At 44.7% G+C, this 27,952-nt stretch overlaps 1 protein-coding gene across 4 annotated transcripts in view; it reads right to left on the bottom strand.

Moving 5' to 3' along the window:
• Positions 1 to 27,952, bottom strand: part of HEPACAM (hepatic and glial cell adhesion molecule) — a 1,886,975-nt gene that overhangs the window by 398,284 nt on the left and 1,460,739 nt on the right. For all 4 annotated transcript variants that reach the window (XM_085646093.1, XM_085646094.1, XM_085646095.1 and 1 more), the window contains one exon: positions 10,518 to 10,591. In XM_085646093.1, the coding sequence (XP_085502219.1) occupies positions 10,518 to 10,591 (74 nt within the window). The remainder of the gene's footprint in view (positions 1 to 10,517; positions 10,592 to 27,952) is intronic.

Genomic DNA, 27,952 nt, shown 5'->3' with positions numbered 1-27,952 from the left:
ACAGTTTTGCCAGTCACACGCGTTCTGTTTGCTGGGCATTAGAAATAAAGAAAAAAAATAGTACCTCAATCAGATGGGAACTGATTAAGTTGAATCAATCAGTACTTGGTCCCTATGCCATGGAGAGGAAGGGAAATTATGCTAGGCCTGCAGTCCCGAATTACAAGGCTGTAAAGAAGAGTGCCACATAAGCCAACAAATAGTAAGCAACGAATGAGCTCCAAGCCCTTCTTTGTTAACAACAGTGTCTCGCAAGTGAGACACATGCACTAACACGTGCTTTTGAAGGCTCGACATTAAAAAGGGACCTGCAGAGCAATATAAAGTGGACAGCTTACTAAAAGCCTTAAACTGGGTGCCTATCTCTCACACTTCTTTATCAATCACATAGCTTAGGGCTGCGTCCCATAACACAATAACCGCACCTTGGTGACCCTTAGGCACAGCCAGGAAAACCTTCCCACATCCGATCAAAACAAAGACAACACACTTCCAACCAAACACTCTGTATGGTGCAATGTGCTATCCATGTGTGCAAGTGCTTCAGTGCCCCACATAGTTGGCAGTAGGTTTATATAAATGTTACAATACAACACATTAATACGCTGCTGATAGTTACTAATCCACAAGCCCCTGGTAATCAATATATATGCCACAGGCGGATCAAAAGATGAATTTTCTATTCATAGAGATCTCCAAATGGGGTTATAATTTAGCCTGTGCTGCATTATCTTAGAAGCCTAATGATATTGAGTGACATACTTCAAGGGCACAAAGTGTGGATGAGGGACATTAGGATACTTCATTAAAGTACCTGTTGGGAAATAAAGCTTGCAGAGTGCAAGGCAATCTAATTTAGCTAAAAACACACAAGAGTGGTGTAGTTAGGAAACCAGGATTACAATGTGGGTCTCTTGGTGACACAGTTCACAATAACCTACAGCATTACATCCTTATTGCAATGATACCCTATCTTTAAATTTTTGATAAATTATATGATATTTGTATGGTGCACTTTCAAAACCTGTAGCTTTTTTTTCTAATATGTGTGAAATGTTGCTTTAAAATGCACTACTTGGCTCAAGGATCATCACCCTCTGATACATACCAACAAAATGCTGGTATTGTTAAATGTCTGCCTCACAGCCACGCATCCAGACAAGCTCTGAACTGGCCCTCAAAACCATCCCAAACAATTTTGTGAGTACCGGCACTTCAATTGTCTCCTTTAAAGCATGGCTCTTACCTCTCCCTCTATTTAGGCAACACGTTTTCATTCTGGAACATACATGGGCTAAGATATTGTTTAGAGTAGCGAGGCAAATTTACACACATTCATGTTTAACTGATATACAGAACTGCAAAAAATTACCTTCTCTTCCGGAAATTTGAGATACCTGGGAATTAAGACCAGAGCATTTGTACACACCAAGTCTAGGAAATAATATTTATCTACTATTTTCATGAGAAATTTAAAATGTGCTATATTGAGCTTCAAATAAGTCAGTGTTTGCCAGCAACAACAAACCATTTTGCCAAAAATGTATACTATGTAGTACAGACAGAAAGTTGAAGTTTTGAAAACATTTAAATTGCATAACTATATACTATTAAATAACAATTGTATTATATTAGAAATGCAGGTGGATGCTGGGAATGAATAAGGTGCTGGTTGAAGTGGTAGTGTTTGTAGGTGTTCTGATCACATGATAAAATGACTTGAGACTTACTGTGTTGTAACATTGTGCTAATGGGTTGTAAGGATGGTTTGTATGGTTTGTTTATTTCAGTTTGGCTAGATACAACTTAAGCTGTCATGCATATCTAGTACACCTTGTATGAGAGGGGGAAAAGGTCATCCCCACCAGCCGTTAGGTGTTGTGCCATTCACAGATTGATCAGTTCGCATTCATATGACCTTTTTTGATGACAACTGTCATTCATGGTGTATCAAGTTTAACAAATACACTAGGCCCTACCAGCAAACTGTCTGTATGCCTCCTCCCTCATAACACCACCAACAGCACGTCAAATCCCTCTACCTGCACTTTCTGTAATACTTTTAACTACTATTTTTACCTGGCAAGACAAACCATGTTAATATATATATATGTCACCCCTAGAGTAGGCCCCAAACAGCCCTTAGGGAAAGGTACAATGTATCTAAACAGATGGACATGTACCTTTTTAGTTTTACATGCATTGGTAGTGAAAGAATCTTAAATTCATTTTTCACTACTTCAATGCTTACCTCTCTCATAGGATAACATCGATTTACCTTATTTAGTTTAAAGTGATAACTTTTTGTTTGAGAACAGGTGGAAATGTCACATTTACACTCAAATGAATTGGAATTTAAAACTCTCTTTAATGATAAAGTCAGTTTTTAAGTCACAATTCTGAAAATGCCTCTTTTAGAAAGTTGGTATTTTCTTGTCCTAACCATTTGGTGCCTGCAGACTGTATCCAGTGTCAGATGACTAGGTGTAATTGGCCTTTGTGTATTCCTACCAGACAGTGACACAAAGGAGGACTGAGTGTTGGCAGGATGGAATGGGTAGAGCTGAGCACAACCCCACTTACCTTTCAAAGGAGCTGCCTCAGCACACTCCCAAAGGACTTCACACTAACCTTTTGTCATCCCAGACATCCTGGGGGCAGAACAGGGAGGAAGCAAATTCCAGAACCATCTGTGGGGGAAACTCTAGATGTTTCTTCCACATCACAGCTGACACCAGATATAAAATTAGGACTCCCAAACACATTCTTTAGTACACTCCTGGAGTGTACCCGGTTCCGTGTTATTCTCCCTCAATGGTTGAGCAGAAGTGAGCTATAATGACCCCTGTTCTGTGGGTTGTGTTGAACATTGTTCTGTGTGATCCTCCCTCAGTAATTGAGAAACAGCTGTTGATTTCAAATAGTGGTTGGGAATTCTTAGAGTCAAGTTGCGCTTTCTGCTTTTAGTTTAAGATGGTTGATAATATTTCCCTCATTTGTTGAGGAATTTAAAACCTTCCAAGGACTGATTGGAAATGGCTGTAGCTCACTTCCCTGTGGTTGTTTTTTCTGGGAATTTACCTTTGGTACAGACTTATTTTTCTATGTCAAAGTCACTGCGCATGTGGTTGTTGTGTGAGTAGCTATGTAAGCTGATTCATTGTGTTAGTGCCCATGATTCTCTTTGAAGGTCTTCACAGTCTCAGTTCTTCACTAGGTTGGTCTGGCCAACCGGTTTGGAATGCCTAGAGTGTGTTGAGGGTCCATTCCTTGGTGATGTGGTTTTTCATAGTCTAAGGGCCAGATGTATGATGCGCAAAATAGCGCCTCACAAATTGCGTGTTTTTTGCGACTCGCAGTTTGCGAGGCACTAGTTGGCATGTACAACAGTATGTTTAACACTGTTTAACACTGTGATTCCTAATGGGGTTGCAAATTGGAGGCTCATGAATATTAATGAGCCTCTCGCAATTTGAGAGCCCATTGGGAATGACAGGCCCTCCCAGGGATGGTGGCCTGCTGGGCTCAGCAGACCACCATGTCTGGAATTGCTTTTAAATAAAACGGGATGCATTTTTTAAAATAATGAAACGTTTTCGTTTTCATTTTTTAAGAGCTGGCAGTGCCCATTTGCAACTTCATTACTACCCTCTTGAAGAGGGCGGTAATTTGCGAGTGTTTTGCAATAGCAAAACGTTCATACATGGCTCTGCGGTCGCTATTAGGAAGGGAACGCTCCTTCCTAATAGCGAGTCACAATACACTATTTTGCTAGTTGCTAATTATTTGTGACTTGCAAAATAGTGTAAGTACATGGCCCAGACTAAAAGTGCATGTGCAAACGGGTCGCAAAAACATTTGTGCATGCAATTTTATGTCGTACAACTGGCCCTCAGTGTGTTGTGCTAGGTGTGCATGGTTTTAGAAGTGCGGCTTGTTTGCTTTCTGCATCTCCTATTCTTAGTCTGTTTCTTCATCTCTGGGTATTTTGTTTCTCTACAAGGTTCTTCCCAGTTTATGTACTTTATTCATTGTTTGCTAGTTTTATTAAAAGAGGAGATGTGCACCTGCCTTCCTTCTCTCCAATGAAATCATGGAACATTATGTGGTTGGAGGCTCAATGTTAACTGTCCCGGACAGTTCTTCCTGGGATGAGCTACCTGTAACATCTGCTTTGTGGGGTCTGCTACATATGCTGCCTACCTTCTCTCCAATTAAGTACACAATATCCCTCTAGACCTATATTGCTTTATATCAAGCTTGTGTAGGCTCACATATGAGAAGCACAAAACACCCTTATATACACATTATTGTTGTGTCTTTTTATTGTATTTTATTTCTTTTTTCATCATTTTTGCATATGAGTTAAATTCATCTCCTTTTTTAAAAAAAATAAAAAATTTATACAAAACAATCCAAGCCATACAAAAATATAACAATCTACGCACATATATACAGTATTTGGGAAACAGAATTTATACAAAATATGAAGAAAAAAAAATGTGTGTATCTATTAGAACCAACATACGGATATTGACATTAATTTAGAATATCCAAAGACAGAAAATCCCCATACCTATTCACACATCTTCACACTTCACATTCATATCACTGTCATCCATAACATACATACTACCCACCCTAGAGCCAAAAAAGCATGCACAGAAGAGACCAACAGGGGTGAAGAGCTCAACCCTCTGATGCTGTGCTGAACGCTAGGGTGTGTCATTCAAACTGGTCGACGCACGTTTTGTAACGAGCAAGATGAGGGGGATAAGTATTCCGTTTTGTTTTGCTGTGTAGATAACTGCAAGTGCATATGACACTTTCTGTAGTTGTATTCATGTGCCAACCGCTACTGTCTTGCTCTGTGCGCGGCTATCGTACTGCTCTGTGATATAAAAATGTTATGGAAATATCTTATCACAAACAGAGTACTCTGCAGCATAGCTCTAAGGATGCAGATTAGGGTGCCATGCTCCGTGTTGTCATCTAATCATTTGCCACATCAATGTCTATTGGCTTCTCCTTGTAATCTTTCCTTTATTTCCTTTTTCTTGGACCACGATATTTGAGGCCTATTCATGAGAGTAGATGGTTCGCTCCTTTTAGAATGGCCCTTCAGGGAATGGAGAGTTTCACACAACCGGTATGCCCTCGCGTTGTAACGATTCTACCTTCTCTCCAATGACATCATGGAATGTTATGTGTTGAAGGCTCGATGTTAACTGTTCCTGGCAGTTAGACCTGTGCTGAGCTATCTGTAACATCTGCTCTGTTTGGGTCGGGTATACTTGCTTTCCAGTATGCCAGGTGCTGGTATACTAGTATGCATGCCGACTGAATAAAGAAATACAATAAGTTGATGGACGGAGTGCTGAAGCTTTTTAGACACAAACCCCAGTCATTATTAGATCTGGGTTGAATCCATCATCGTTCTTGTGCTCACTTCGCCACCCCAGTTCAGACCCAGCCAAATGTAAATCAGTCTTGACCCTGTTCCTCATGTGAACAGTCCATCCCGAACAGCCAAGGCAGGTCTTCCCTGGACCGGAAACAAGCATCCTGGGACCAGTTTTGGTGTGACACTTTTCATCAGCCAGGCTAGCTTGATTCCAGTGGCAAGGTGAGCAAGGGACCCACGTCTTGGCATACCCTACCAACTTAGTGCGAACAAGCAAACACAGAAAGATGATGGCCTTAACGCAGAAACTTTTCAGGCACTCACCCCCAGTCACTATTATTCTGGGTTGAATCCATCACTGATCTTTTTCTCACTTCACTACCCCAGTTCAGATCCAACCATATGCAAATCAGTCTTGACCCTGTTCCTCATGTGAACAGTCCAGCACGAACTGCCAAGCCAGGTCTTCATTGGACTGGAAACAAGCATAATTAAGAATATATAGATGAACAGAGCTATACATTTTAAGACCAATGATCTGAAAGCAGAGTGAATCCAATTTTTTATTTTAAAGAAAACGCTGCCTGAGAACAGAGTGGTAATTTAAGTTACAAGCCCCCCTTTGCTCTCCCTGTTTTGGGGGCAGCTGCTGGTGTATGGAAGGTGTATGGAAGTGGGTATAATAGTTAATATGGCAAACTTCAATAGTTTCCTGATGACATAGGGTCCCAAAGTCCTTAACAAAACGGAGCCAAGCGTGGGACTGGATTATTCTCTTAATCCTGGCTACATTCCAGAATAGAATTCTGATTTTTATAACGTGATTAGAAATTGGTTTGGTAGTACTTAATGCTATCTGGTTCAAATTACACGGATCACATATAAAAAATATCCTGATAAGTGCCCTCTTGTTCTGTTGAAATTGATTCTGTAATACTGGTAGCCAGCTGATTCAAATTTATTTTACCACTATTGACAATATTCTTGCACTTGACCTTTTGTAATCCTATGGGTCTTGGTGTAACCACACTAGGGCTAACATGCTCAAAAATATTAGATGTCATTTTTTTACACATTTTGTTCACCGGATTCAGGACACGCAAACCAGGCTCTTTTAATTTAGTTATAAGTCCCTAGTAAAGTGATACTACATGTACCTAGGGCCTGTAAATTAAATGCTACAAGTGGGCCAGCAGCACTTAAGTAGCCTCTTTAAACATGTCTCAGGTCTGCCATTGCAGCCTGTGTCTAGTTTTAAACTGTCAATTTCACTTGGCAAAATAAACCTTTTGCCAAGCCTAAGACTCCCTGTCCCATGTTTAATACATATGTCACCCCTAGAGTAAGCTCTAAACAGACCATAGGGCAGGGTACATTGAATTTAAAGGTTTAGACATGCACTCTTAAGTGTTCATGTCCTGTTAGTGAACAACTTACAAATTCACTTTCCACTACTTTGAGGTCTGCCTATCCCTTAGGAAAACATTGGGTTACCGTCTTACTTTTAATAAGTGATAACCTTTGTTTGGGAGTAAGTAAAATGCCATGTTTGGTGTCTAAGGAATTGTAATTTGAAATCCCCTTTAAAGGTAAAGTCTGATTTTAAGTCACAATTCTGCAAATGCCACTTTAAGAAAGTTGCCATTTTCTTGACCTAACTATTTGGTACCTGCAGACTGATTCCTGGATCACATGACTAGGCTTAGTTGACAATTGGTCTTTGTGTAATCCCTCTTCATTTAGTTGCTCAATAAAGGGGTGGGGGTTGGCACGATGGGCAATTGAAGCAGGATGGGGTGGAACTGTGCATAGCCCCACTTGTACATCAAAGACATTGTCTCAGCTCATACACAAGGAACTTTACACTAGCCTATTGTGAGTGCCAATAGCTTGTGTCCAGGGCAGGGAGGAAGAAAAATTCAGCCACTTCTGTGGTGGGCAAAGTCCAGAAGTTTCTTTCACATCAAAGCTGGAACCAGGTATAAAACTAGGACTCTCAGACCCACCCTTCATTTGACTTCTGGATCTGGGAAGGACTCTAAGAGGATTGGCCTGCTACCTGTGGCCTGCTATGTACTTCAGAGGACTGCCCTGTTGCACCCAGAGGACTGCCCTTCTGCCTCAAACCACTGTGCGCCCTCGGAGGACTGCTCTGCAGCTTGAGACCTGCATTCCTTTTTGATCCCAAGACTTCCAGAGTGACTCCAAGGTCTAGTTGGCTTGCCTCTGAGCAGAGCTGCAGGGACAAAAAGGCTTCAACTATCTTGAACCCGCACCTGGACCCAGCCTGAATGAGTCCTGGCCCTCCAAGTGGTGATCTTTCAGTCCTGGACCCTTGGAAGTGGTGCTAAAGATGATCAGATACCTCAAATCTAAAACTTGTGACTTAAAGAATGCTCAGCCAAAAATTGCTCTGAGTACCACGAGGAGACGGGACCTACCTGCTCGCTGATTCACCCAAGGTGCATCACTGATCAGCCTCACTGTGTGGAAACGCCCGCTACATTCTTCTCCTCAGCAGCAAATCCTGTTCAGTGGCTCCTCGCTGAAGGGGTATCCAGTTTCATGGAGTCCTCGTCAGCTGCAGCCTGTAGCTTCATCCCGCTGAAGATCTTCGACTTCCAAAAAAGCGACTAAATCCTAACGAAGAAAACTGTACAGCAACGTTGTTCAGCAGCTCCTCGGTGACGAAGCCTCCTCCTCAGACACTGCAGGCTGCTTTGCCCTGCTGAACTTTACTTTCTTAGATATTTTACTTTAAAAAAAAATTAAGTTCGAAGATAGGTGGAGACTGAGCCCAATCAAATGTGTGTATCCAACCCACACTCCATCGCAGTTGTCAATAACTTTCGACTTTCTCTAGTCTCGCACGACTAGATGTCTGCAGTTGGCGATTTGATCTTTTAAATGCTATTTTACACTCTAATCTTTAAAAATTCAGAACCCTGGTTCCACTGATTTAATGTTTGTCATTTTGGTGGCAAAGAAATTAATTCAAATTTACACTATTTTTCTAAATTAGTGTGGGAGTTTTCTTGTGTTGTGTTTTCACTTCATTTCTGTGTGTGCTGCATAAATAGTTTACACGTTGCCTCTAAGTTGTGCCAAACCACCAGAGAGTTAAGCACAGGGTAATTTTATGACTTCTTGTGGTACGCCATGGCAAGGATTATGGTTATGGCTGTTGCTTATTTAGGGTTTTACTCTTCTCAGCAAACAACCAAATTTCTCTCATTTATGAAGTATATTGCTCTATTGCACTTTCAGCACAAAGCAGTAACTATCAATGGGGATCACAGACAGGGTAGAAAGAGGGAAGAAGACTCATGCATGAACACAATAATCCAACAGTGTTCCCCTTCTCCCTCAGGCAAGACAGCGTATTAGGTGAATGTCCTGTGCTGACCCACGTAGAGCCTGCTTTGCCTGCATGTCAACCTGTGGCACCTTTAGCTGCCTCAGTAGCACTCACTCCTGCCACACTGTGATATCAAACTACCTCTACCGCTGAAGAAGGAAATCCATATTTCTTTTTCAGGTTATATGTCCGGCATGCTTTCTTATTTCTATTTGAAGGCACGTTTTACCATCCTGGACCGATTTTCATGCGTTACATATTAAGTTTGGGGTTGTCAAGCGCACAGCCACTACTTGAATGGTTTAAATGTGAAAGCTAGCCATAAAAACCTGCATATGTGTAAAGCAGCCCCCAATATTTCCAGTTACCAAGCCCCCTTCAATCCAAAGACAGGGTTTGGTTCTACTGCAACTGCAGAGTACATATGAGACCCATGTGCTAATTGGCAAAAACAAGAAGGTGGCGCTGAAATGCCATGAAAGACCCACAGTCACAACTAACATAACACAAGGTGAGACAAAGTCAAACTTTGAATATGGGGGAGAAAAAAAAGATCAACATAATGTGAAAGTAATATGTGCCTGGCAAAAACAAAGAGGTGGAGGAGCGATGAGAGGGAAGTGTAGAATATCCACAAAGGGAAAAAGTGATTTCTATTGGCGAGACTGCCAGGAAAATGGAGAGTTCGAGGGGGGGAAATGGGACAGCATAATCAACGAAGGAGGAAGACGATGTTCAACAAAGAAATGAGGGGCTCCCCTTGTATACTGGTGTGTCAATAGTTTTGATATGGTGGCTATCTTAGGAGAGGAACAAAATCCCTGAGGCCAATCAACAAGCACTCTTTTTCATGGCAGTAAAGATCGCCTGCCCAATTAAACCATGTACTCTGGCCCACTAACATGTGGATGGAGCCATAGTCCCTCACTGTAGTACCCTTGAAAGCTCATTTTTTAAGTTGGTCACAAAGGTCAAACCTAAAAAAGCATTGCTTTAAGGGACACCAAGACACATGAATCATGAATTGGTGGGACAGTGAAGACGATGGGTATAGCATGTGAGAGTGGGCATATGGAGCAAGGGATAGGCAGAAAAAGGCCTGCCAAAAGACAAGAAAGAGGTTAAGAGTGGTATGATCTTAGGGGGGACATGCTAGCCTACTATATATTACGAGCATTTGCAATGCAATCGGTCTCGCCTTTGGGACCTTATATGTATTTAGCTATGCAGCACAATAGCCTGGGAGCTGAAACATCTACTGTTCTTTAATATGGAAGTAAAGTAAGCACCAAACTGAGTGACATGCCAGGTATGGGAACACATGGAAAGAAATATTGCCTTTCAGGGCCTTCGGTGGTCATATCACTGAAAATACACAATTTGAAAAAAATATTATTGTCTATGGGTGCCCGTGGAAAATAATTTTTATGGACTGGAATCTAGAGAATGCTAAAGTGATTCTAGTATTTTACTGACATCTGCTGGTCGTTTTCTATCATGACAGTTAAATAGAGGCTATTAGACAAAAACATGTCCATAAGCGAAATCAGACAAGTCCTAGGGCGGATCTCCAGAGCCCCCATAGTACATACACATATAAGTACATAATACGTATATACTTAAGTATATACAAGAGGTCTCGAATGCTCCACCTAAAAAATGATTTTTCATAAGTATATGCAACATTTCTGGTACTAAGAATTGCATGTCTGCGCCATGCAAGGTTTAGTTCCAGCTATTCTGAACAGGCTTTACCTTCCCTCTCTGAACAGTCTTCTCTTTGGTCCATGTACTCGATGGATCCATGTTTATCCATTTTCTGCTTATCCCTGAAAAACAGAAAAGATGCATATTATAGAGAACTAGCTTAAAAATTGGATTATTCAAGATATGCTCGCATTAGTATTTGTTAGAAGAGAAATATGCAGTACAAGTATACATAATCAAAGATAACAGAGGGCAATGTTTTGACTATTCAGGCCAACACTTTTACAGCTGCCTCAATCTATTTTATCAAAGAAGCATTAGATCCTGTTTTTGAGAAAGTCCCACTCCCGGGGTATAGACCTGAGCTGCAGAACAAGACTTAAAATGTTATTTGCAGTGCGTAATTTGAACTGGTGAGTGCTGGTGTGGGTCACCTGCACTTATTTTTGTGGACCACACTTATTTTTCCATATCAGACATTCCCAGAGAGCAAGAGCGGAAAAAGAAAAAAATTTGAAAGATGGAGGAAGAGATAATTGAGAAAATCTTCACAAAAGGAGAAAGCAGAAACCTGCAAGAGTGAGCTAAAGGGGCAGGGAGTGTCTGGTAGTAAATTAAAGAGGCATGAAGTGGATTTCCGTCTACACAGCATTGGTATTCGGTGTACTGATGTTTAATTGCACTGGCTGCTGGCTTTTGAGCAGAGCTTCAGGCACTGGGACTCATTCTTTTACAAATTAAGCACTAGCTATTTGTCATTCTACACACTGATCATAACATTTTCAAAATGTTACAGCAAGAAACAAAAAGACAAACATCAGAACATTTAAAAAAAACCTTTAACTACCATTTTTAGCATGGAAAAACATATGCAAATAATATGCCATCAGTTACGGAATGTAATAATCACATCACAGTTTTGGTACATACATGTATTCTAACCCCACCTTAATCCAGTGGCCCTCTCCAAAGTGCATAATACTCTAATCCACATCTGGAGCTGTCAGTAAATAAGTTGTTAGGGGGCTCCAAATGTCTCTTGTATGTGATGGTGGTGGCAGTTCTTCAGCATAGAGTTCAAGCTGCTCCTGACAATACATTATACCAAGCAACCATTGTTTCTGCTTAGGCGCTGCTCTTTTACCCGAGTGCATAGCTACTCTCCGTTTTGCCAGTAGCAACGCCACTGCCGCAAATCTTGGATGTGTGGCCTGCAATTGTTTGACGAGTCAAGCAAACACACTTGTGGGGTACAGTTCACTTGTTCCATCACCATAGCCAATAGGCCATTCGCCACATGGAGCCAGAACTACCCAACTGGGCCACGCATCCACGCAAGGTGCAACAACCTGTCCCCAGTGCTCAACAGCATGAGCAGGTTGTGTCCCCCCATAACCCATATCTGTGCACCCTAACGGGGTGTATGCACAAGTTACAATTTGGTGTGAGCATTCCCATTAGTGTGAAACAGAATCCCCACTCTTTCACCGTCAGGGGCATGTCAAGGTCTGGGCTGCTTGCTTGTCGCTTGGGCTGCCTTATTTAATCTCGTAATGAGGTTCCACCGTGTGGGGTAAGTCAACAGAATTTTAAGTCCTAATGTAGGGGGCCAGTCAGGACAGAGGCGTATAGTTCCCTCAGAGCTTCCCTGAAGCGATAGTATATGAATGTCATATGTGGTGTCTGAAGTTGTGCTCCCCTCATATCTGCCGCATTGATGAACTGCCCTCTGGGTAAACATCCCCAAAAGTCTTTAACTTGAGCTTATTAAACAGAGTAAGTGTGCCAGTCTCGTGGATGCCCGGTATGGCTGGGTGATGGGTCAGGAGAAGAGCAGGGAGTATGAAGGATGTGTTTTTTAGCATGCACACCTAGCATCCTCCATGCCATTGTGGTGCTGTGAATGGCGTGTATCTCCCCTTTATGTATGTCTGTGTGCCTTTCTGGAAGCATGGTCTTAAGTGAAAGAGGGTGTGCGTCTTCCGCTTCCACTGCTAAATGTGGTGTTTATTGCTGGTGCTTATACCAGTAATACGCGAATTGCACCTGGGCACATAAGTGATATAGATACAAGTCTGGTGCTTCAAATGCCCCCTGTGTGTAGGGAAGCATCATTCTGTCCCAATTTATCCTGAGCAGCTTCCCCTCCCAAGCTAGCATAGTCATATGTGATCTGACAGTTGTGAAGAATTGCTGCTGCAGAAGTATATCTGGTAGCCCTGTGGTTTTGAAAGCACATGATTCTTGGGCTAGATCAAGACTCTCCAAGACTGTAATTCAGTAATTGCAGAACTAGAGCATCCACCCCGTGAGACTGATCCACTTCCTGCACTCAGAAAGGAAGAGTGCCTCGCAAGCACAATTACTGCCCTGAGGCAGAATTTGTATTACAATACTCCCAATCATGGGTAAAAGGAAGGCAACAGAGGGGTCCAATGGTAATTCAAAAACCAAAAAGTCAAAAAGAATATTTAGATCTGCCAGTAGGAACTGTGTAATTTGTCGGGTAGATAATGTTCTTGATGAATGTGAAGAACTGCTACATTCTGAGGCACCTGTGACACGGTATGTTTCGCCCGCTCTGGAACCTTCTATTTCTTGCACTACTATTTTACAACCCCAAATACCCAGCATGTTCAGAAGGGCGATGAAACAAACCTTGATCGCACTTGCTACTCAGAGCGGGCCCTCTAGTCCAACTGCTCCTGTTCCATCTTGTTCGCCTCCCCAGCTGCTATTATTAATTACAGCAATCGGTTTTTACCATTGTTTGACCTAGCTGATGAATCCACCACCCCCATGTTCCCTGTTAAACCTGCGAAACCTGCCCTTGATGCTACTTCCTTAGAGCTCATTATTCAACCAAGCGTAGATTCCATCACTCTTATCAATGAACTAAAAGCTGAAGTGGGAGAGTTAAAAGCTGTTATTTCCTAATTAGTCCTTGCAATAACCAAGCTCAAATGTGTAAGAGATACTGATATGCCTATTTCCTAGACCGCTAAGCAGCCAGAAGTACAGCAGCCTACAGTCTCACCTGTTGCTTCCTGCTTACATGGGATAGTACGTAGGGGCTCCGGGGCTCCAGGATACCAAACTGCTTTCCAGTATAATCCTAGCCTCATCCCTCAGTCCCAATGGAATAATAATAATTCTAGCCATGTACAGCCATTGAATCCCTCAGGGATTACCAAATCCTCACGTGGAACAATTGACGGAACTCCAGGCCCATTCCTTGCCTCGGCAGTGGGATTAATATGTTATAAAACAAAGTTGCAATGATGAAGGTACCGAAGCTGCAGCCCCATATAAAGTTCAAACCTGAAGACTCTATTATAAACAAAGCCGTGCACTGGATTAGATATTTTAGGGGCTGCTGCTCGATTATTCGAGAAGACATTCTCAGTGCCCGCAGGAGCTCTCCAAAGAACGCACAGCATGATGTGATTGAACTAACCCTAAAGGATGCGAGGCTGGTGGATACTTTGGGGGCCCTAGCCATTAGGACAAATCACCTACATAACTCATGCATCCGGTTCAAGTACTGCAGGCCAGGAACTGATTTACTGCTAGACTCTAGGTACAGGGAAGGGCCGTTGTCACCAATATTAGAGGTTGATTACTTAGGAACCCCACTAATCTCTTTCCTTCTATCCTTGCCCCAACAAGTGCAAATCGCAGCAACATACATCTGGTAGGGCTGAATAAAACCACTCGGATCCAACCTCACATTAATGGTCCATGGTATGAAACTTATTTGAATCGTAGCCAGAAGGAAAAAATGGGTATTCCTTTACCTATATTATTAAATCCTATGAGCACTCTCAGTGGCATCACTAACAGGTCCTTGGAAATAACCACATTGTTAAGGCACCTTTTGCCATTTGAAAAATTACAACTTACACTTATGTACAGCCTAAACTAAATGTAACTTACCTCTGAGTGTGAGCAGCATGCTATTCTGATTTTTTTTTTAGCATTGTAGAACACAAACACGACAAATAATTAATTAGCACGGAATCTCGACGCCGAGTAGGTCCTGATCTAACAAATCCACCCAGTGGCTGGATGGTGCACATAACCTGGCTAGTGCGCCGCACACACCCTCCCTCAGTGCAGCCAATGCTCCAGCAGGTCTGCCCCCTGCTAAATACATGGAGAAGAGGTGAGGCTGCATGAAAAAAAAAGTGCTGCCACCTGCTCCTCACCAAAGATCGCCAGGGGCTGCACACCTGGGTGGCGGCACCGCCCACAACATAGCCGTCTTCTCTCTGCCATGGCGCTGGGTCAGTTACAAAAGAAAGGGAAAGGAAAGAAAAGAAAAAGAAAGTAAGAGGAAATGAAAAAAATACAGAAAGTCACTAAAACACACATTTTTTCACAAAAAAGTTTAAAATACACAAACACAAGGACACACACTAATATAAAGAATAAAACATTTGGATAGATGAGTTTCCAGGGGGAAGATTGAAAAGATTAAAGAGGGATTAAGGTTTAGGCCAAGCACCATTAAAGAGAGCAGAAAATAGGATGGAAACACCCATTAATCAACAAAAAACCTTATTTGATTTCATAATAAAATCTTAAAAAGTACAATTGTAAAATCTTATACACGGTATAATAAAATAACAGCTCATAAAACTCTTAATTTATTTTTTAAAAGATATGCTCAATACTAATCAGGAACAATTTAAAATGTTCTTTCTAGCATGAAATACAGCCCATAAAAAACTTGACATGCTACAACATATCTCCATGGTTGGCAGAGATTGTAAATAAAGATAAGCATCGTGACGTTGTGTAAAATTAAGCGGTCTTAAAACAGGAAAAATGAAACATTTTCTCAAAGTGCTGTATAATTTACAGTAGACGAATATGTGCATAGTCCTCTGTGTCATCGGAGTATCACAAGGACAATTAATTAGGTTTGTAGACCAGTCATTCATTTCTGGAAAGCTAACTAGATGATGATAAATATCCATTCTTAAACGTGTAAGGATGATTCTAAGCCAATAATTTCATACAGATTTATGGTAAGGTTGCATTTTTTAGGCCGTTAGAATGGCTTGATTTTTTAAGCACACTAGGCTTTAATATTTCAGTGGCTAATCTAAGGTTCTCAAGATGCTACGTACATTCATTTTTCAAGTCTTTCCTATTAATGGCTTCCAGGGATTCAGTCTTCTCATAATAATCAGGGTCCCCCAAGTCACAGAACAAATGTTGAATATATAGCAGCCAGGGTTAAAATAAATGTGAGCTCACCTTGAAGCAATCCCTGATACTAGCACGATTTGCACCAGTATAGTCTACATTTTCTGCCACAGTAGAATGGACTGCAGCCTTATTAAATCTGTAAGGAATGCGATACCCAATTCTATATCAGGACCGGAGGCTCAGATATACATTCTTCCTTCGCTTTATTATATCAGCAGCCATTTTAAAACACAACAGAACTACTTTTCCCATGAACAGCAGGGAAATAGGCAAAAGTTCAGAACATAAGTCCTTCTTCTCTGTCCACAGTCCTGTCCCAATTTGGTCCTACTACTCCGATCACTCCTCCTCTTTCTTCGCTGCTCAGCAGCAAGTTAAGTTGTTGTAGGAGAGTAGGATCTACACTTATGTTGCCCCCACTTTTTTTCTGATGTTAATACTGGTTTCTGGCTATAGTCTGGCTGGGTCCCTGCTAATCAGGGCCCCAGTCTCTCTGTTCTCTCTAAACAACTTGGAGTGCATATTAGATGCACTAGTGATTGGATACTGTGGTACCTTATGAGCCCCTAGTATATGGTACCTTAAGTACCAAGGGCATAGGTACTTCACAGGCCTACCAGGGGCTGAAGCATGTATTATGCCACCCCTGGGAAGCAGACTAAATCTGACACCACAGGCCTGCTGCTGCAGCCTGGGTGAGGTAGTGTTAGCACTCCTCACTGAGGTATAGGTTCCCTATACCTCACCATACACACACATATAAACCTATCAGTCACCCCTAAGGCAGGCGGCCCTGTCAATCCTAAGGGCAGCGTGCTTGGTTTACAATGTGAGGGGGTGCCTCTGCATGAGCAGGGCCCCTCTGCAGCTGGCAGAGTCTATTCTCTGTGGCTGTTTGTGGATGCGGCTAAACCATATACTCTTAAGTGCATTATAACCTACCGGTAAATGCTAACTTTGGAATGACTGCATCAAAACATGTCATGTTTGGTGTCAAACAACTTGGAATCATACCCCCACACCAGTAACTAGTGTGGGAGTATGATCCCACCCTTCTAGAGGGGAAGACATGTACCTACTGTGGAAACACGGTAGAAATCTGAAAGAGCCCTGGCATCACAAAATGGATGTCACCAGCACAGACACTGGGCTGTCCTCCGGCTGCTGACTGAAGCTCGCAGTGGAGGAGGCCCAACAATAGGCATCCTGTCACAGGGAGATGTCACCGCCTTCCAGACAGGATTTAGTGTAGTGGGGCTGGGTGGGTGCACTCCTAGAGTGCTTTGAAGTCCTGCACTGGGAGAGCAGTAGGCTCCTCTGTGCCAGCTCAAACCGGTTCAGGGGCTACTTGCCCCTGCTCTGGCATGAAACTGGACAAAGGGAAGTGGGTGTAACCACCCACTCCCCTGCCCCTCCCATAGGAGGGGTCATAGAGCTAGTCCCTCCCTTTCCTTTAGTATAAGATAGGGAAACCTTACCATTACAAATTAGATATCCCTGGACAACGCTCTACAAGAAGAATCCTGGCCCTTCGAAGTACCACTACCTTTGGAAGAGAGAAGAATCTCCCTTGGAGTCAAGGAGTGACTCCCCTGCTTGGCAGGCACCAAAAACTTGAATCAATGGTCGCAAACTTTCCCGCTCCCGCTGGAGACTGAAGTCCCTGCAGCCCCGGAAGTAGATTTCCTGACTTCTTGACGGCCATTGTGAGTCCCCAGCAGAGCTGAGGTGAGTGGACCCCACGAGTGACGAGGAACAGCAATACCCAAGTACCGTGCACTATTTTCAAGTGCAATCCCTTCACGACGTTCTACGAACTTGTGCATTGGACCAAGTGTGGTCCAAGCCTCCAGCATGATTTCCCTTGAAAATCAGAAGCCTACCTCGTCCCGAGTCACCGTGGGCTCCTGTGAAGCAAATCCTCATGAGGCATCTTTGCAATCCCTTGCCGGCTGGCTTGTGGGTCCCCTCAAGACTTTCTCATCAAACCAAAGGGCTCCCCTGATTGCTCCAGGCCTACCCTGACTTACCGTTGCTTGGTGAGTCCCTCAGACCTTGCTGGTCTGTACCGCTGACATTCTTCATTTCCCACAAGACTTGCTGTTGTCAAGGCTTGTTGGCACCAATCCGGTTGCCAACACCTCAGTAAGCCGCAGACTTTGTGGGACACTCCAAATCCAGCTCTTGGTCATCTTCGATGCCTCCTGGACCTCGTGGCTGAAGAGTCAAAAAACCCTTGATCACCTGAAATCACCCGACTTCCGTGGGCATCCATCTTCCTGGCCCCGGGACACTGGCAAGTGACTGTGAACACTGTCCCTTCTGCTTTTATGTCTTCTTCATCCTGAATCCAGCCTTGGATTCCACCGGACACTTCTCCAGTTTTCACAAGCAGCAAAACTTCTTCGGCTTCCATTGAATACGACGACGCGACCCGACCCGACACCAAAAGACATCTATGCACCCGGCTTCCCTGGGTGAGGTAACTCGCGCACTCCGATGCTCCTGTGGGTGTTGGCCCTCAAACTACTTAGCTTGTAAGTGGCTTGCTTGTAGACTCTTTAGAAGTACTCTAAAACTTTAAAATTCCAACCGCGACTTGCTCCATTGAAATCAATAGGGAACCCGCGGCTGTGTTCTCACACTGCACGCGTCTCCCGTGGGTCCTTTACTTACCTGCCTTGGGTAAATTAGTGAGGCCCCAGCGATTCTACAGGCCCTAGGCCTTGTCCCCTTGCAAGTCGACATTCCTAAACCTCTTTTTTAGTATATGGTCTGGTACACCCCTAGGGCCCCAGCCATATTTGTGCTTAACTTATTGTGAAACGTTGATATTTGCATATGTTCCAGACTTCTAATCTCATAAAGAGATTAGTAGAGTGTGTCTAGTAATAAATACATATATATTTGATATATATACTTGCGTGGTTTCCTTTCATTTGGTAATTCAAGAGATTATAAGGTAAAACAAGCTGCTTTACATTCCTCTGAGACTTAGCCTGAAGGCTGCTCTCCACAGCTACCACTAGGATAGCTTTCTTTAAAAGGTTGTCTTAAACCTATCTATCATAAGAGTCGAATTGGACTGGTGCAAGGTGGCCACTATAACTAGTGACGAGCATATGCCAGGCCAACTTCTCACATTGGTGGTCAGCGTGTGGGATTACAGCTTGCCATTGTTTTACCAGAAAATCTCTATTTGAATTCCTAACTGAAAACCACTAAAGGTACTCAAGGTACATATAAAAGTCAAGCTTAGTATCAATAAGTTCTACTGAACTTAGAGCTGTGAGTGAAGGGATAGCACACTCTTGCTACAGCTCAAGCTAGGATCAGTAGGCCACAAACTTGTGTAGGTAGTACAACACTGCACAACACTAGAATGTCCTCAAGGGTTCGGAGCCAGTGGGTCCACGCAGCCTCAGTATAAGGACATGACCTTCTTTGACTTGAAGGCCATGTGTGTTGCAAGACACCTGAAGCTAGGACAGAGTCCCTCCACACTACGCCTGATAGATCTGCTGACAGCAGATGATCGGAGGTTGGCTGTAGGAGCTAACAGATCTGAATCAGGGAGTGAGTCAATTACAGTGTCTGGGTCAGATGATGAAAATCAAGATGACCAGGACTCTGTGGTTGAATGGCCAGATCCCATGGGTCTAAACAGGGCAGAGGAATTCTCCCTAAGAGAACTGACAGAGTGGAGGAGAGGCCTGGGTCCCTTTCTAGGGACTCTGACCACTCATATCACTCTGGCAGAGAATCTGTCCATCAGAGGAGCTCATACTTTAATAGAAGATAGACCTCCACTGAAAGAAAGTACAAACTGCTGCAGTATGAGGAAGCAAGGTTTGCCCTTAAGGCCAAGCAGTTGGCATTAGATAAAGAAGCCTTTGAGCTCCAGAGAGCTTCTAGAAAAGAGGGTTATAACCCCCTGGTGGCAGCAACAGTGTCCATAGAGTCAGAGATTATATTCCAGACCATAGGAACCTGTCCAAGGTTGTTCCTCCCTACCAGAGTGGGGATGATATCCACAAATGGATAACTGCTATGGAGAGGGCCCCCAGAAACAGTGGGCAGCAATCTTGTGGCTCTCCTTTTCAGATAAAGGTAGAGACAATCACCTCACTGTTAGAGAAGAGGATGCTGATGACTATGAAGTACTGAAAAGTGCATTAATAGATGTGTTTGGCTTAACCACTAGGCAGTACAGGTTGAAGTTCAGAGACACCCAGAAAGCCCAGAATCAGGACTGGACAGACTTTGTAGATTGTGAAACCAAGGCTCTGGAGGGTTGGCTGGTTGGTAGTAGAGTTACTGATTTTAAGGGATTGTATAATCCTATGATGAGAGAACAGATCCTTAATAATTGCCAAAAACCAGTTGTTGCATCAATACCTGGTGGACTCTGATCTGACCTCTCCCCAAGAATTGGGAAAGAAGGCAGACAAATGGGTCAGAACCAGGGTGAGGCAAAAAACCCAGAACCAAGGGGGTGACACTAAGAAGCAGGATCCTAAAGGCTCTGAGAAAGGTGGGGATAAGTCAAAAGACCAGAAGTCTTCACAAGGGCCCCAAAAATCTGCATCTGGTGGGGATTCACAGTCTACAAAGGGAAAAGGCCAAAAGAAGCGCTGGCGCAAATTCTGTAAACAGAAAGGGCACTTGACTTCTGATTGTAACAAGTCCAAAGACCAAACCACCACCACTCCTGCACCTAAGGCAACTGTTCCCCCTAGTGCAGCTACTGGTGGAGGTGGTAATCAGAATAAGGGTGTAGTAGGGTTGACCCTGGGTTCTAAAGTGGACACTGGCCTAGTCAGAGTACCCACGCAGGCATTGCTGATTTCTGATGGAGACATTGATATGTCATTCCTAGTGAGCCCCAGTAATCTGGGCAAATACAAACAGCAGCCTGTAATAAATGGCAAACAGACTTTGGCATTCAGGGACACAGGTGCTAGTGTCACCATGGTGGCAGAGGATCTTGTGGACCCTGGGCAGATCATCCTGGGTGAAATGTACCAGGTTACCAATGCAAGCAATGTCAGGACCAACCATAGTCTGGCAGTTGTGATTTTCTCCTGGGAAGGGGTAACTGGCCTCAAGAAGGTAGTAGTCAGTGCAGACCTCCCTGTCGAATGTCTATTGGGCAATATTCTAGAGGCTTCAGCCTGGTCTGAAGTAGAGTTATGGACTCATGCTGAGATGTTGCGCATACCTGCAGAGGTATTTGCTGTGACCAGGTCACGAACCAAAATGCATCAAACTGAACCAGCTCTGGATCCTGAAAGTATGGACCAGGTGCTACCCAAGAGGAGGAGCAGTAGGGTTAAGGCATTGCCTTCCCCTCTGTCTCAGATCGCAGATTCCCCTCCTGAGGGAGGAGAAGCATATCCTGAAGAAGGAACTGCCTCAGAGGGACTTGAGCCTGATCAGGTTGAGGTCTTGGGGGCAGGGGGACCTTCCAGGGAAGATCTGAGTAAGGAGCAACAGTGCTGCCCCTCTCTTGAACCCCTCAGACAGCAGGCTGCTGCAGAGGCTGCTGGGAGTGCTATTGGGTCCCATAACGTTTATTGGGATGAGGGGCTCCTATATTCTGAGGCTAGAGACCCAACCCCTGGAGCCACCAGGAGGTTGGTAATAACTCAGAAGTTTAGGGGGTTCCTCTTGACCCTAGCACATGACATCCCTTTAGCAGGACACTTGGGCCAAAACAAGACCTGGGACAGGCTTTTTCCACATTTTCATTGGGCACACATGTCAGAGGACACCAAGGAGTTTTGTCGCTCCTGTGTCACTTGCCAAGCCAGTGGCAAGTCAGGTGGCACAACAAAGGCCCCCCTGATACCACTACCTGTGGCGGGGGTACACTTTGAAAGGGTAGGGATTGACATTGTTGGTCCCCTTGACCCTCCAACAGCATCTGGGCACAGGTTTATCCTGGTGGTAGTGGATCATGCCACCAGGTACCCAGAAGCAATTCCCCTCAGGACCACCACAGCCCCTGTGGTGGCAAGAGCCCTCATTGGAGTTTTCTCCAGAGTGGGTTTCCCTAAGGAGGTTATATCTGACAGAGGTACCAACTTCATGTCAGGGTATCTAAAAGCAATGTGGAAGGAGTGTGGTGTAAACTACAAGTTCACTACTCCCTATCACCCACAATGCAATGAGTTAGTTGAAAGGTTCAGCAAAACCCTAAAAGGAATGATTAAAGGCCTCCCAGAAAAGCTTAGGCGAAAATGGGACCTTTTACTTCCCTGCCTTCTGTTTGCATACAGAGAGGTTCCACAGAAGGGGGTTGGCTACAGCCCTTTTGAACTTCTGTTTGGGCACCCTGTAAGAGGTCCATTATGTTTGGTGAAGGAGGGATGGGAGTTACCTCTCAAACCTGCCAAACAGGATGTGATGGACTATGTACTTGGATGCTCCAGGATGGCTGAATACATAAAGAAGGCAACCAAAAACCTGGAGGCAAGCCAAGAACTACAAAAAACTTGGCATGACCAAAAGGCTGTGCTGACTGTATACAAGCCAGGACAAAAAGTGTGGGTGTTGGAGCCTGTGGCCCCAGCAGCTCTCCAAGACAAGTGGAGTGGCCCTCATACAATTGTTGAGCAAAAGGGAGAAGTCACCTATTTGGTAAATCTTGGAACTCCCAGGAGCCCCCGTAGGGTGCTCCATGTCAACAGATTGAAACCATATGTTGACAGGGCTGACAGGGGCTTGCTCATGGCAACTGATGAGGAACAGGAGGATGAGAGTGACCCTCTCCCTGACCTGCTCTCACAGAACCCTGATGATGGGTCAGTAGATGGTGTTGCTTTGGCAAGCAGCCTCACTGACCATCAGCAAACTGAATGCAGACAAGTTCTGCAGCAGTTCAGACATATGTTTAGCCTGACCCCTAGTCAGACTGCCTGGTGCACCCATGAGGTGGACACTAGAGACAGTCTGCCTGCCAAGAGTAAAATCTACAGGCAACCTGACCATGTCAGGGACTGTATCAGGACTGAAGTACAGAAAATGTTGGAGTTAGGTGCAATTGAGCCTTCAGATAGCCCTTGGGCTAGTCCAGTAGTCCTAGTGCCCAAACCTCATACCCAGGGTGTTAAGAAAGAAATGAGGTTTTGTGTAGACTACAGAGGCCTCAATGCAGTCACCAGGACTGATGCCTTCCCAATTCCCCGGGCAGATGAACTGATAGATACTTTGGCCTCTGCCAAATATCTTAGTATATTTGACCTAACAACTGGCTACTGGCAAATCAAGCTAGCTGATGATGCCAAGGCCAAAACAGCATTTTCAACCCCTGGTGGGCACTACCACTTTGTGGTGATGCCCTTTGGTTTGAAAAATGCACCTGCCACTTTTCAGAGGTTGGTGAATAAAGTTCTGACAGGTATGGAAACGTATTGCTCAGCTTATCTAGATGATATTGCTGTCTTTAGTTCCACCTGGCAGGATCATCTGGTCCACCTCAGAAATTTTTTGGAGGCCCTGCAAAAAGCAGGCCTCACTATCAAGGCCACTAAGTGCCAGATAGGGAAGAGTCAGGTTGTGTACCTGGGCCACCTTGTAGGTGGAGGCCAGGTTCAACCATTCCAGAGCAAAATCCAGACCATAATGGAAAGGGTAGCTCCAACCACCCAGACACAGGTGAGAGCCTTTTTAGGCCTGACTGGGTACTATAGGAGGTGTGTTAAGGGATATGGATCTATAGTGACCACCTTAAATGATCTTACCTCAAAGAAAATGCCAAAAAAGGTTCAGTGGACAGCTAGCTGTCAAAAGGCATTTGATGACCTAAAGCAGGCCATGTGCACTGTCCCCATCTTACAGAGTCCAGACTGCACCAAAAAGTTCATTGTCCAAACAGATGCTTCTGAGCTGGGTGTGGGAGCTGTACTGTCTCAACTGAATGATGATGGTCAAGACCAGCCAGTAGCTTTTATAAGCAGAAGGTTGACCCCTAGAGAGAAACGTTAGTCAGCTATAGAGAGGGAGGCCTTTGCTGTGGTGTGGGCCCTGAAGAAGCTGAGGCCATACTTGTTTGGCACTCAATTAATAGTTCAGACTGACCACAAGCCCCTCCTATGGCTCAAACAGATGAAAGGTGAAAATCCTAAACTGCTAAGGTGGTCCATTTCCCTACAGGGGATGGACTATACAGTGGAACATAGACTTGGGACCCAACATGCCAATGCAGATGGACTCTCAAGGTATTTCCACTTAGAACACGAAGACTCAACTGGTCAAGGTTAGTTTAGTGTCCCTGCATTTGGGGGGGGGGGGTTGTGTAGGAGAGTAGGATCTGCACTTATGTTGCCCCCACTTTTTTTCTGATGTTAACACTGGTTTCTGGCTATAGTCTGGCTGGTCCCTGCTAATCAGGGCCCCAGTCTCTCTGTTCTATCTAAACAACTTGGAGTGCATATTAGATGCACTAGTGATTGGATACTGTGGTACCTTATGAGCCCCTAGTATATGGTACCTTAGGTACCAAGGGCATAGGTACTTCACAGGCCTACCAGGAGAAGAAACATGTATTATGCCACCCCTGGGAAGCAGACTAAATCTGACACCACACTGAGGTATAGGTTCCCTATATCTCACCATACACACACATATATAAACTTATCAGCCACCCCTAAGGCAGGCCCTGTCAATCCTGAGGGCAGGGTGCTTGGTTTACAATGTGAGGGGGTCCTCTGCATGAGCAGGGCCCCTTTGCAGCTGGCAGAGTCTATTTTCTGTGGCTGTTTGTGGATGCAGCTAAACCATATACTCTTAAGTGCATTATAACCTACCGGTAAATGCTAACTTTGGAATGACTGCATCAAAACATGTTGTGTTTGGTGTCAAACAACTTGGAATCATACCACTACACCAGTAACTGGTGTGGGAGAATGATCCCACCCTTCTAGAGGGGAAGACATGTACCTACTGTGGAAACACGGTAGAAATCTGAAAGAGCCCTGGCATCACAAAATGGATGCCACCAGCACAGACACTGGGCTGCCCTCCTGCTGCTGACTGAAATTCGCAGTGGAGGAGGCCCAACAATAGGCATCCTGTCACAGGGAGGTGTCACCACCTTCCAGACAGGATTTAGTGTATTGGGGCTGGGTGGGTGCACTCCTAGAGTGCTTTGACGTCCTGCACTGGGGGAGCAGTAGGCTCCTCTGTGCATATGCCAGCTCAAACCGGTTCAGGGGCTACCTGCCCCTGCTCTGGTGCAAAACTGGACAAAGGGAAGTGAGTGTAATAACCCACTCTTTGACCCTCCCATAGGAGGGATCATAGAGCTAATCCCTCCCTTTCCTTTAGTATAAGATAGGGAAACCTTGCCATTGCAAACAAGATATCCCTGGACGACGCTCTACAAGAAGAATCCTGGCCCTTTGACATTCCACTACCTTTGGAAGACAGAAGAATCTCCCTTGGAGTCAAGGAGTGACTCCCCTGCTTGGCAGGCACCAAAAACTTGAATCAACATTCGCAAACTTTCCCGCTCCCGCTGGAGTCCGAAGTCCCTGCAGCTCCGGAAGTGGATTTCCTGACTTCTCGATGGCCATTGTGAGTCCCCAGCAGAGCAGAGGTGAGTGGACCCCGTGAGTGACGAGGAACAGCAATACCTGGGTACCATGCGCTATTTTCGAGTGCAATCCCTTCACTACATTCTATGAACTTGTGCAATGGACTAAGTGTGGTCCGTGCCTCCAGCAGGGATTCCCTCAAAAATCAGAGGCCTACCTCGTCCCGAGTGACCGTGGGCTCCTGTGAAGCGAATCCTCATGAGGCGTCTTTGCGATTCCTTGCCGGCTGGCTTGTGGGTCCCCTGAAGACTCTCATCAAACCAAAGTGCTTCCCTGGTTGTTCTAGGTCTGCCCTGATTTACCTATGCTGGGTGAGTCCTTCAGACCCTGCTGGTCTGCACCGCTGACTTTCGTCATTTTCCACAAGACTTGCTGTTGCCAAGACTTGTTTTCTTCAATCTGGTTGCCGACACCTCAGTACGCCGTAGACTTTGTGGGACACTCTGAATCCAGCTCCTGGTCATCGTCGATGCCTCCTGGACCTCGTGGCTGAAGAGTCAAAACACCCTTGATCACCTGAAATCACCCGACTTCCGTGGGCATCCATCTTCCTGGCCCCGGGTCACTGGCAAGTGACTGTGAACACTGTCCCTTCTGCTTTCAGGTCTTCTTCATCCTGAATCCAGCCGTGGATTCCACCGGACACTTCTCCATTATTCACAAGCAGCAAAACTTCTTCGGCTTCCATTGAAAACGACAACGTGACCCGACACCAAAAGACACCTATGCACCCGGCTTCCCTGGGTGAGGTAACTCGTGCACTCCACTCCACATAGGCATAATAGGGGGGTACCCACCCCAGGGAAGGGACTCATTGGTCCCTACCTTTTACCTACCTGGAACGCCCATAAATCTAGTATTTAGGGGCACCCCTGAACCTTGCTTCCTCAGACAAGAAGAAACTACAAGTAGAAGTAGAAGAAGGACCGAACAGCTATGCAGCAGCTAACAAGACGAAGACGCCCACTGACTTGGCCCCAGCCTACCGGCCTGTCTCCACCTCAAACCTGATCCTGCAAAATCTCAGTGTGTCGTACAGCCAGCAACCTCGAAAACCCCCAAGGACCTGCCTGCCTTCAACCCCAAAGACTGTGTCTCCCGTGAACAACGGATTTGTTCATCTGCAACCGCTGGTTCCGGTCGGACACTGCGGATCCGCCCCACTCTGCACCTGCCGTCCACGGCATGAGCTTGAGTAGGCAACACCGCGAGGAGGTCCCTTCAGTGATCCTAACCCGAAATCTGGTAGCCCTGACCTCCCTCAATCTTCCAGCCGACGCCTGCAGCCTAAATCCAGAAGGTCCCCCAAACCGCGACCAGGAGCTGGTAAGAAGATCCGACCACAAAAAGCACCCCTGCACCCGACACCCCACGGCCTTGGGTGGCCAAACTGATGGTGCCTAAGCAACCTCTAACTTCCCAAATTACCTCTCGAAGTGGTGGTCGCACCCAGAAGACCTTTGTTTCCAAGCCTGCAGTGTCTTTGCAAACCGGAGGTTCCCTATCGCAAGCAACAGGGCGCCTGATGTCGAAACAGCACCCTGCACTTGGCCGCCCTATTGCTGCTGAGGGTGCACCTTTGGTGCTACTTTGTTTCCCCATTTGCCCTGAACTAAAGTCCAGGAGCTTTGCTCCCACAACCAAGTGGCCTGCTCATCAGCAGCCACCAACCGGAGGCCCCATAATCCCCATTTGATTTCTTTGGACCTCAGCACTCTGCACCCGGATTCCCTAGTGCCGCTGAGGGTGTAACTAGATTGTATCCTTGACCCTGGGGGATCCCTGAGTCTACCCCCAGAACCTGAACTCCCACTACCGGATAACATTGACTGTTTTCTGTGGAAAGTTTCTGTATGGAGTTTGAAAACCTAAAGAAATTCTTTAGAATTGTGCTGTTTAACAAAAACAATCTTACTCACCTGTTTACAGGAGATGTCCCAGAGTAGTATCCAGGTATACTACTCTGAATAAGAAAAGTAATCCAAAAGTAACTTACCTATAATCTTACTGAAAATTCCATTCAAAGTATATGTACTCTATTCTGTAAAGCATTGCATTATCAGTAACACTACTGTAATCAAATGACAGTACATTTACAATTATAATCCAAACTGTGTTACAATCTGTATATTTAGTACTTATCACTTAACCGTGCCAGGCTTGCTTGGTTCTAGGAAATAAAATAACTAAAAGAATATTTTTGATACAAAAACAATCATTCTGAAGTTCAGTCTTTGAGTGTGTGAATTCATTTGCTGCCTGAGTGTGTACAACAAACAACAAATGCTTAACACTGTCATGTGATACTGCCTTACTGCTTGACCACACTACCACGAATAGAGAGTGAGGTGCTATCTAGCTTTACCTCTGCCTACCTTTAGGCTTCCATTGGACTCTGTTCACACTATACCTCACTTTGGTAAAGTATATACAGAGCCAGCTTCCTAAATTGGTGGATCAGCGGTGGGATACACAACTTTGCATTTGTTGGGCGACTTGGTTACCACCTGATCACACGACAGACCTCTTAAATTGTCTTTAGAATTCTGATTTTTTTTCAAATTGGCATTATTGCAAAATTACTAAAAGTCTTGCTAGGGCCTCGGTTGAGTCCCTTAAAAATTTTAGAAAAATAAATACTCGCTTTAGCCAGGGTTAGAGGGGTTA

Source organism: Triturus cristatus, chromosome 3_1 (genome assembly GCF_964204655.1).
Source record: "Triturus cristatus chromosome 3_1, aTriCri1.1, whole genome shotgun sequence".
NCBI lineage: Eukaryota > Metazoa > Chordata > Amphibia > Caudata > Salamandridae > Triturus > Triturus cristatus.
This window is presented reverse-complemented; position numbering and strand designations above follow the sequence as displayed.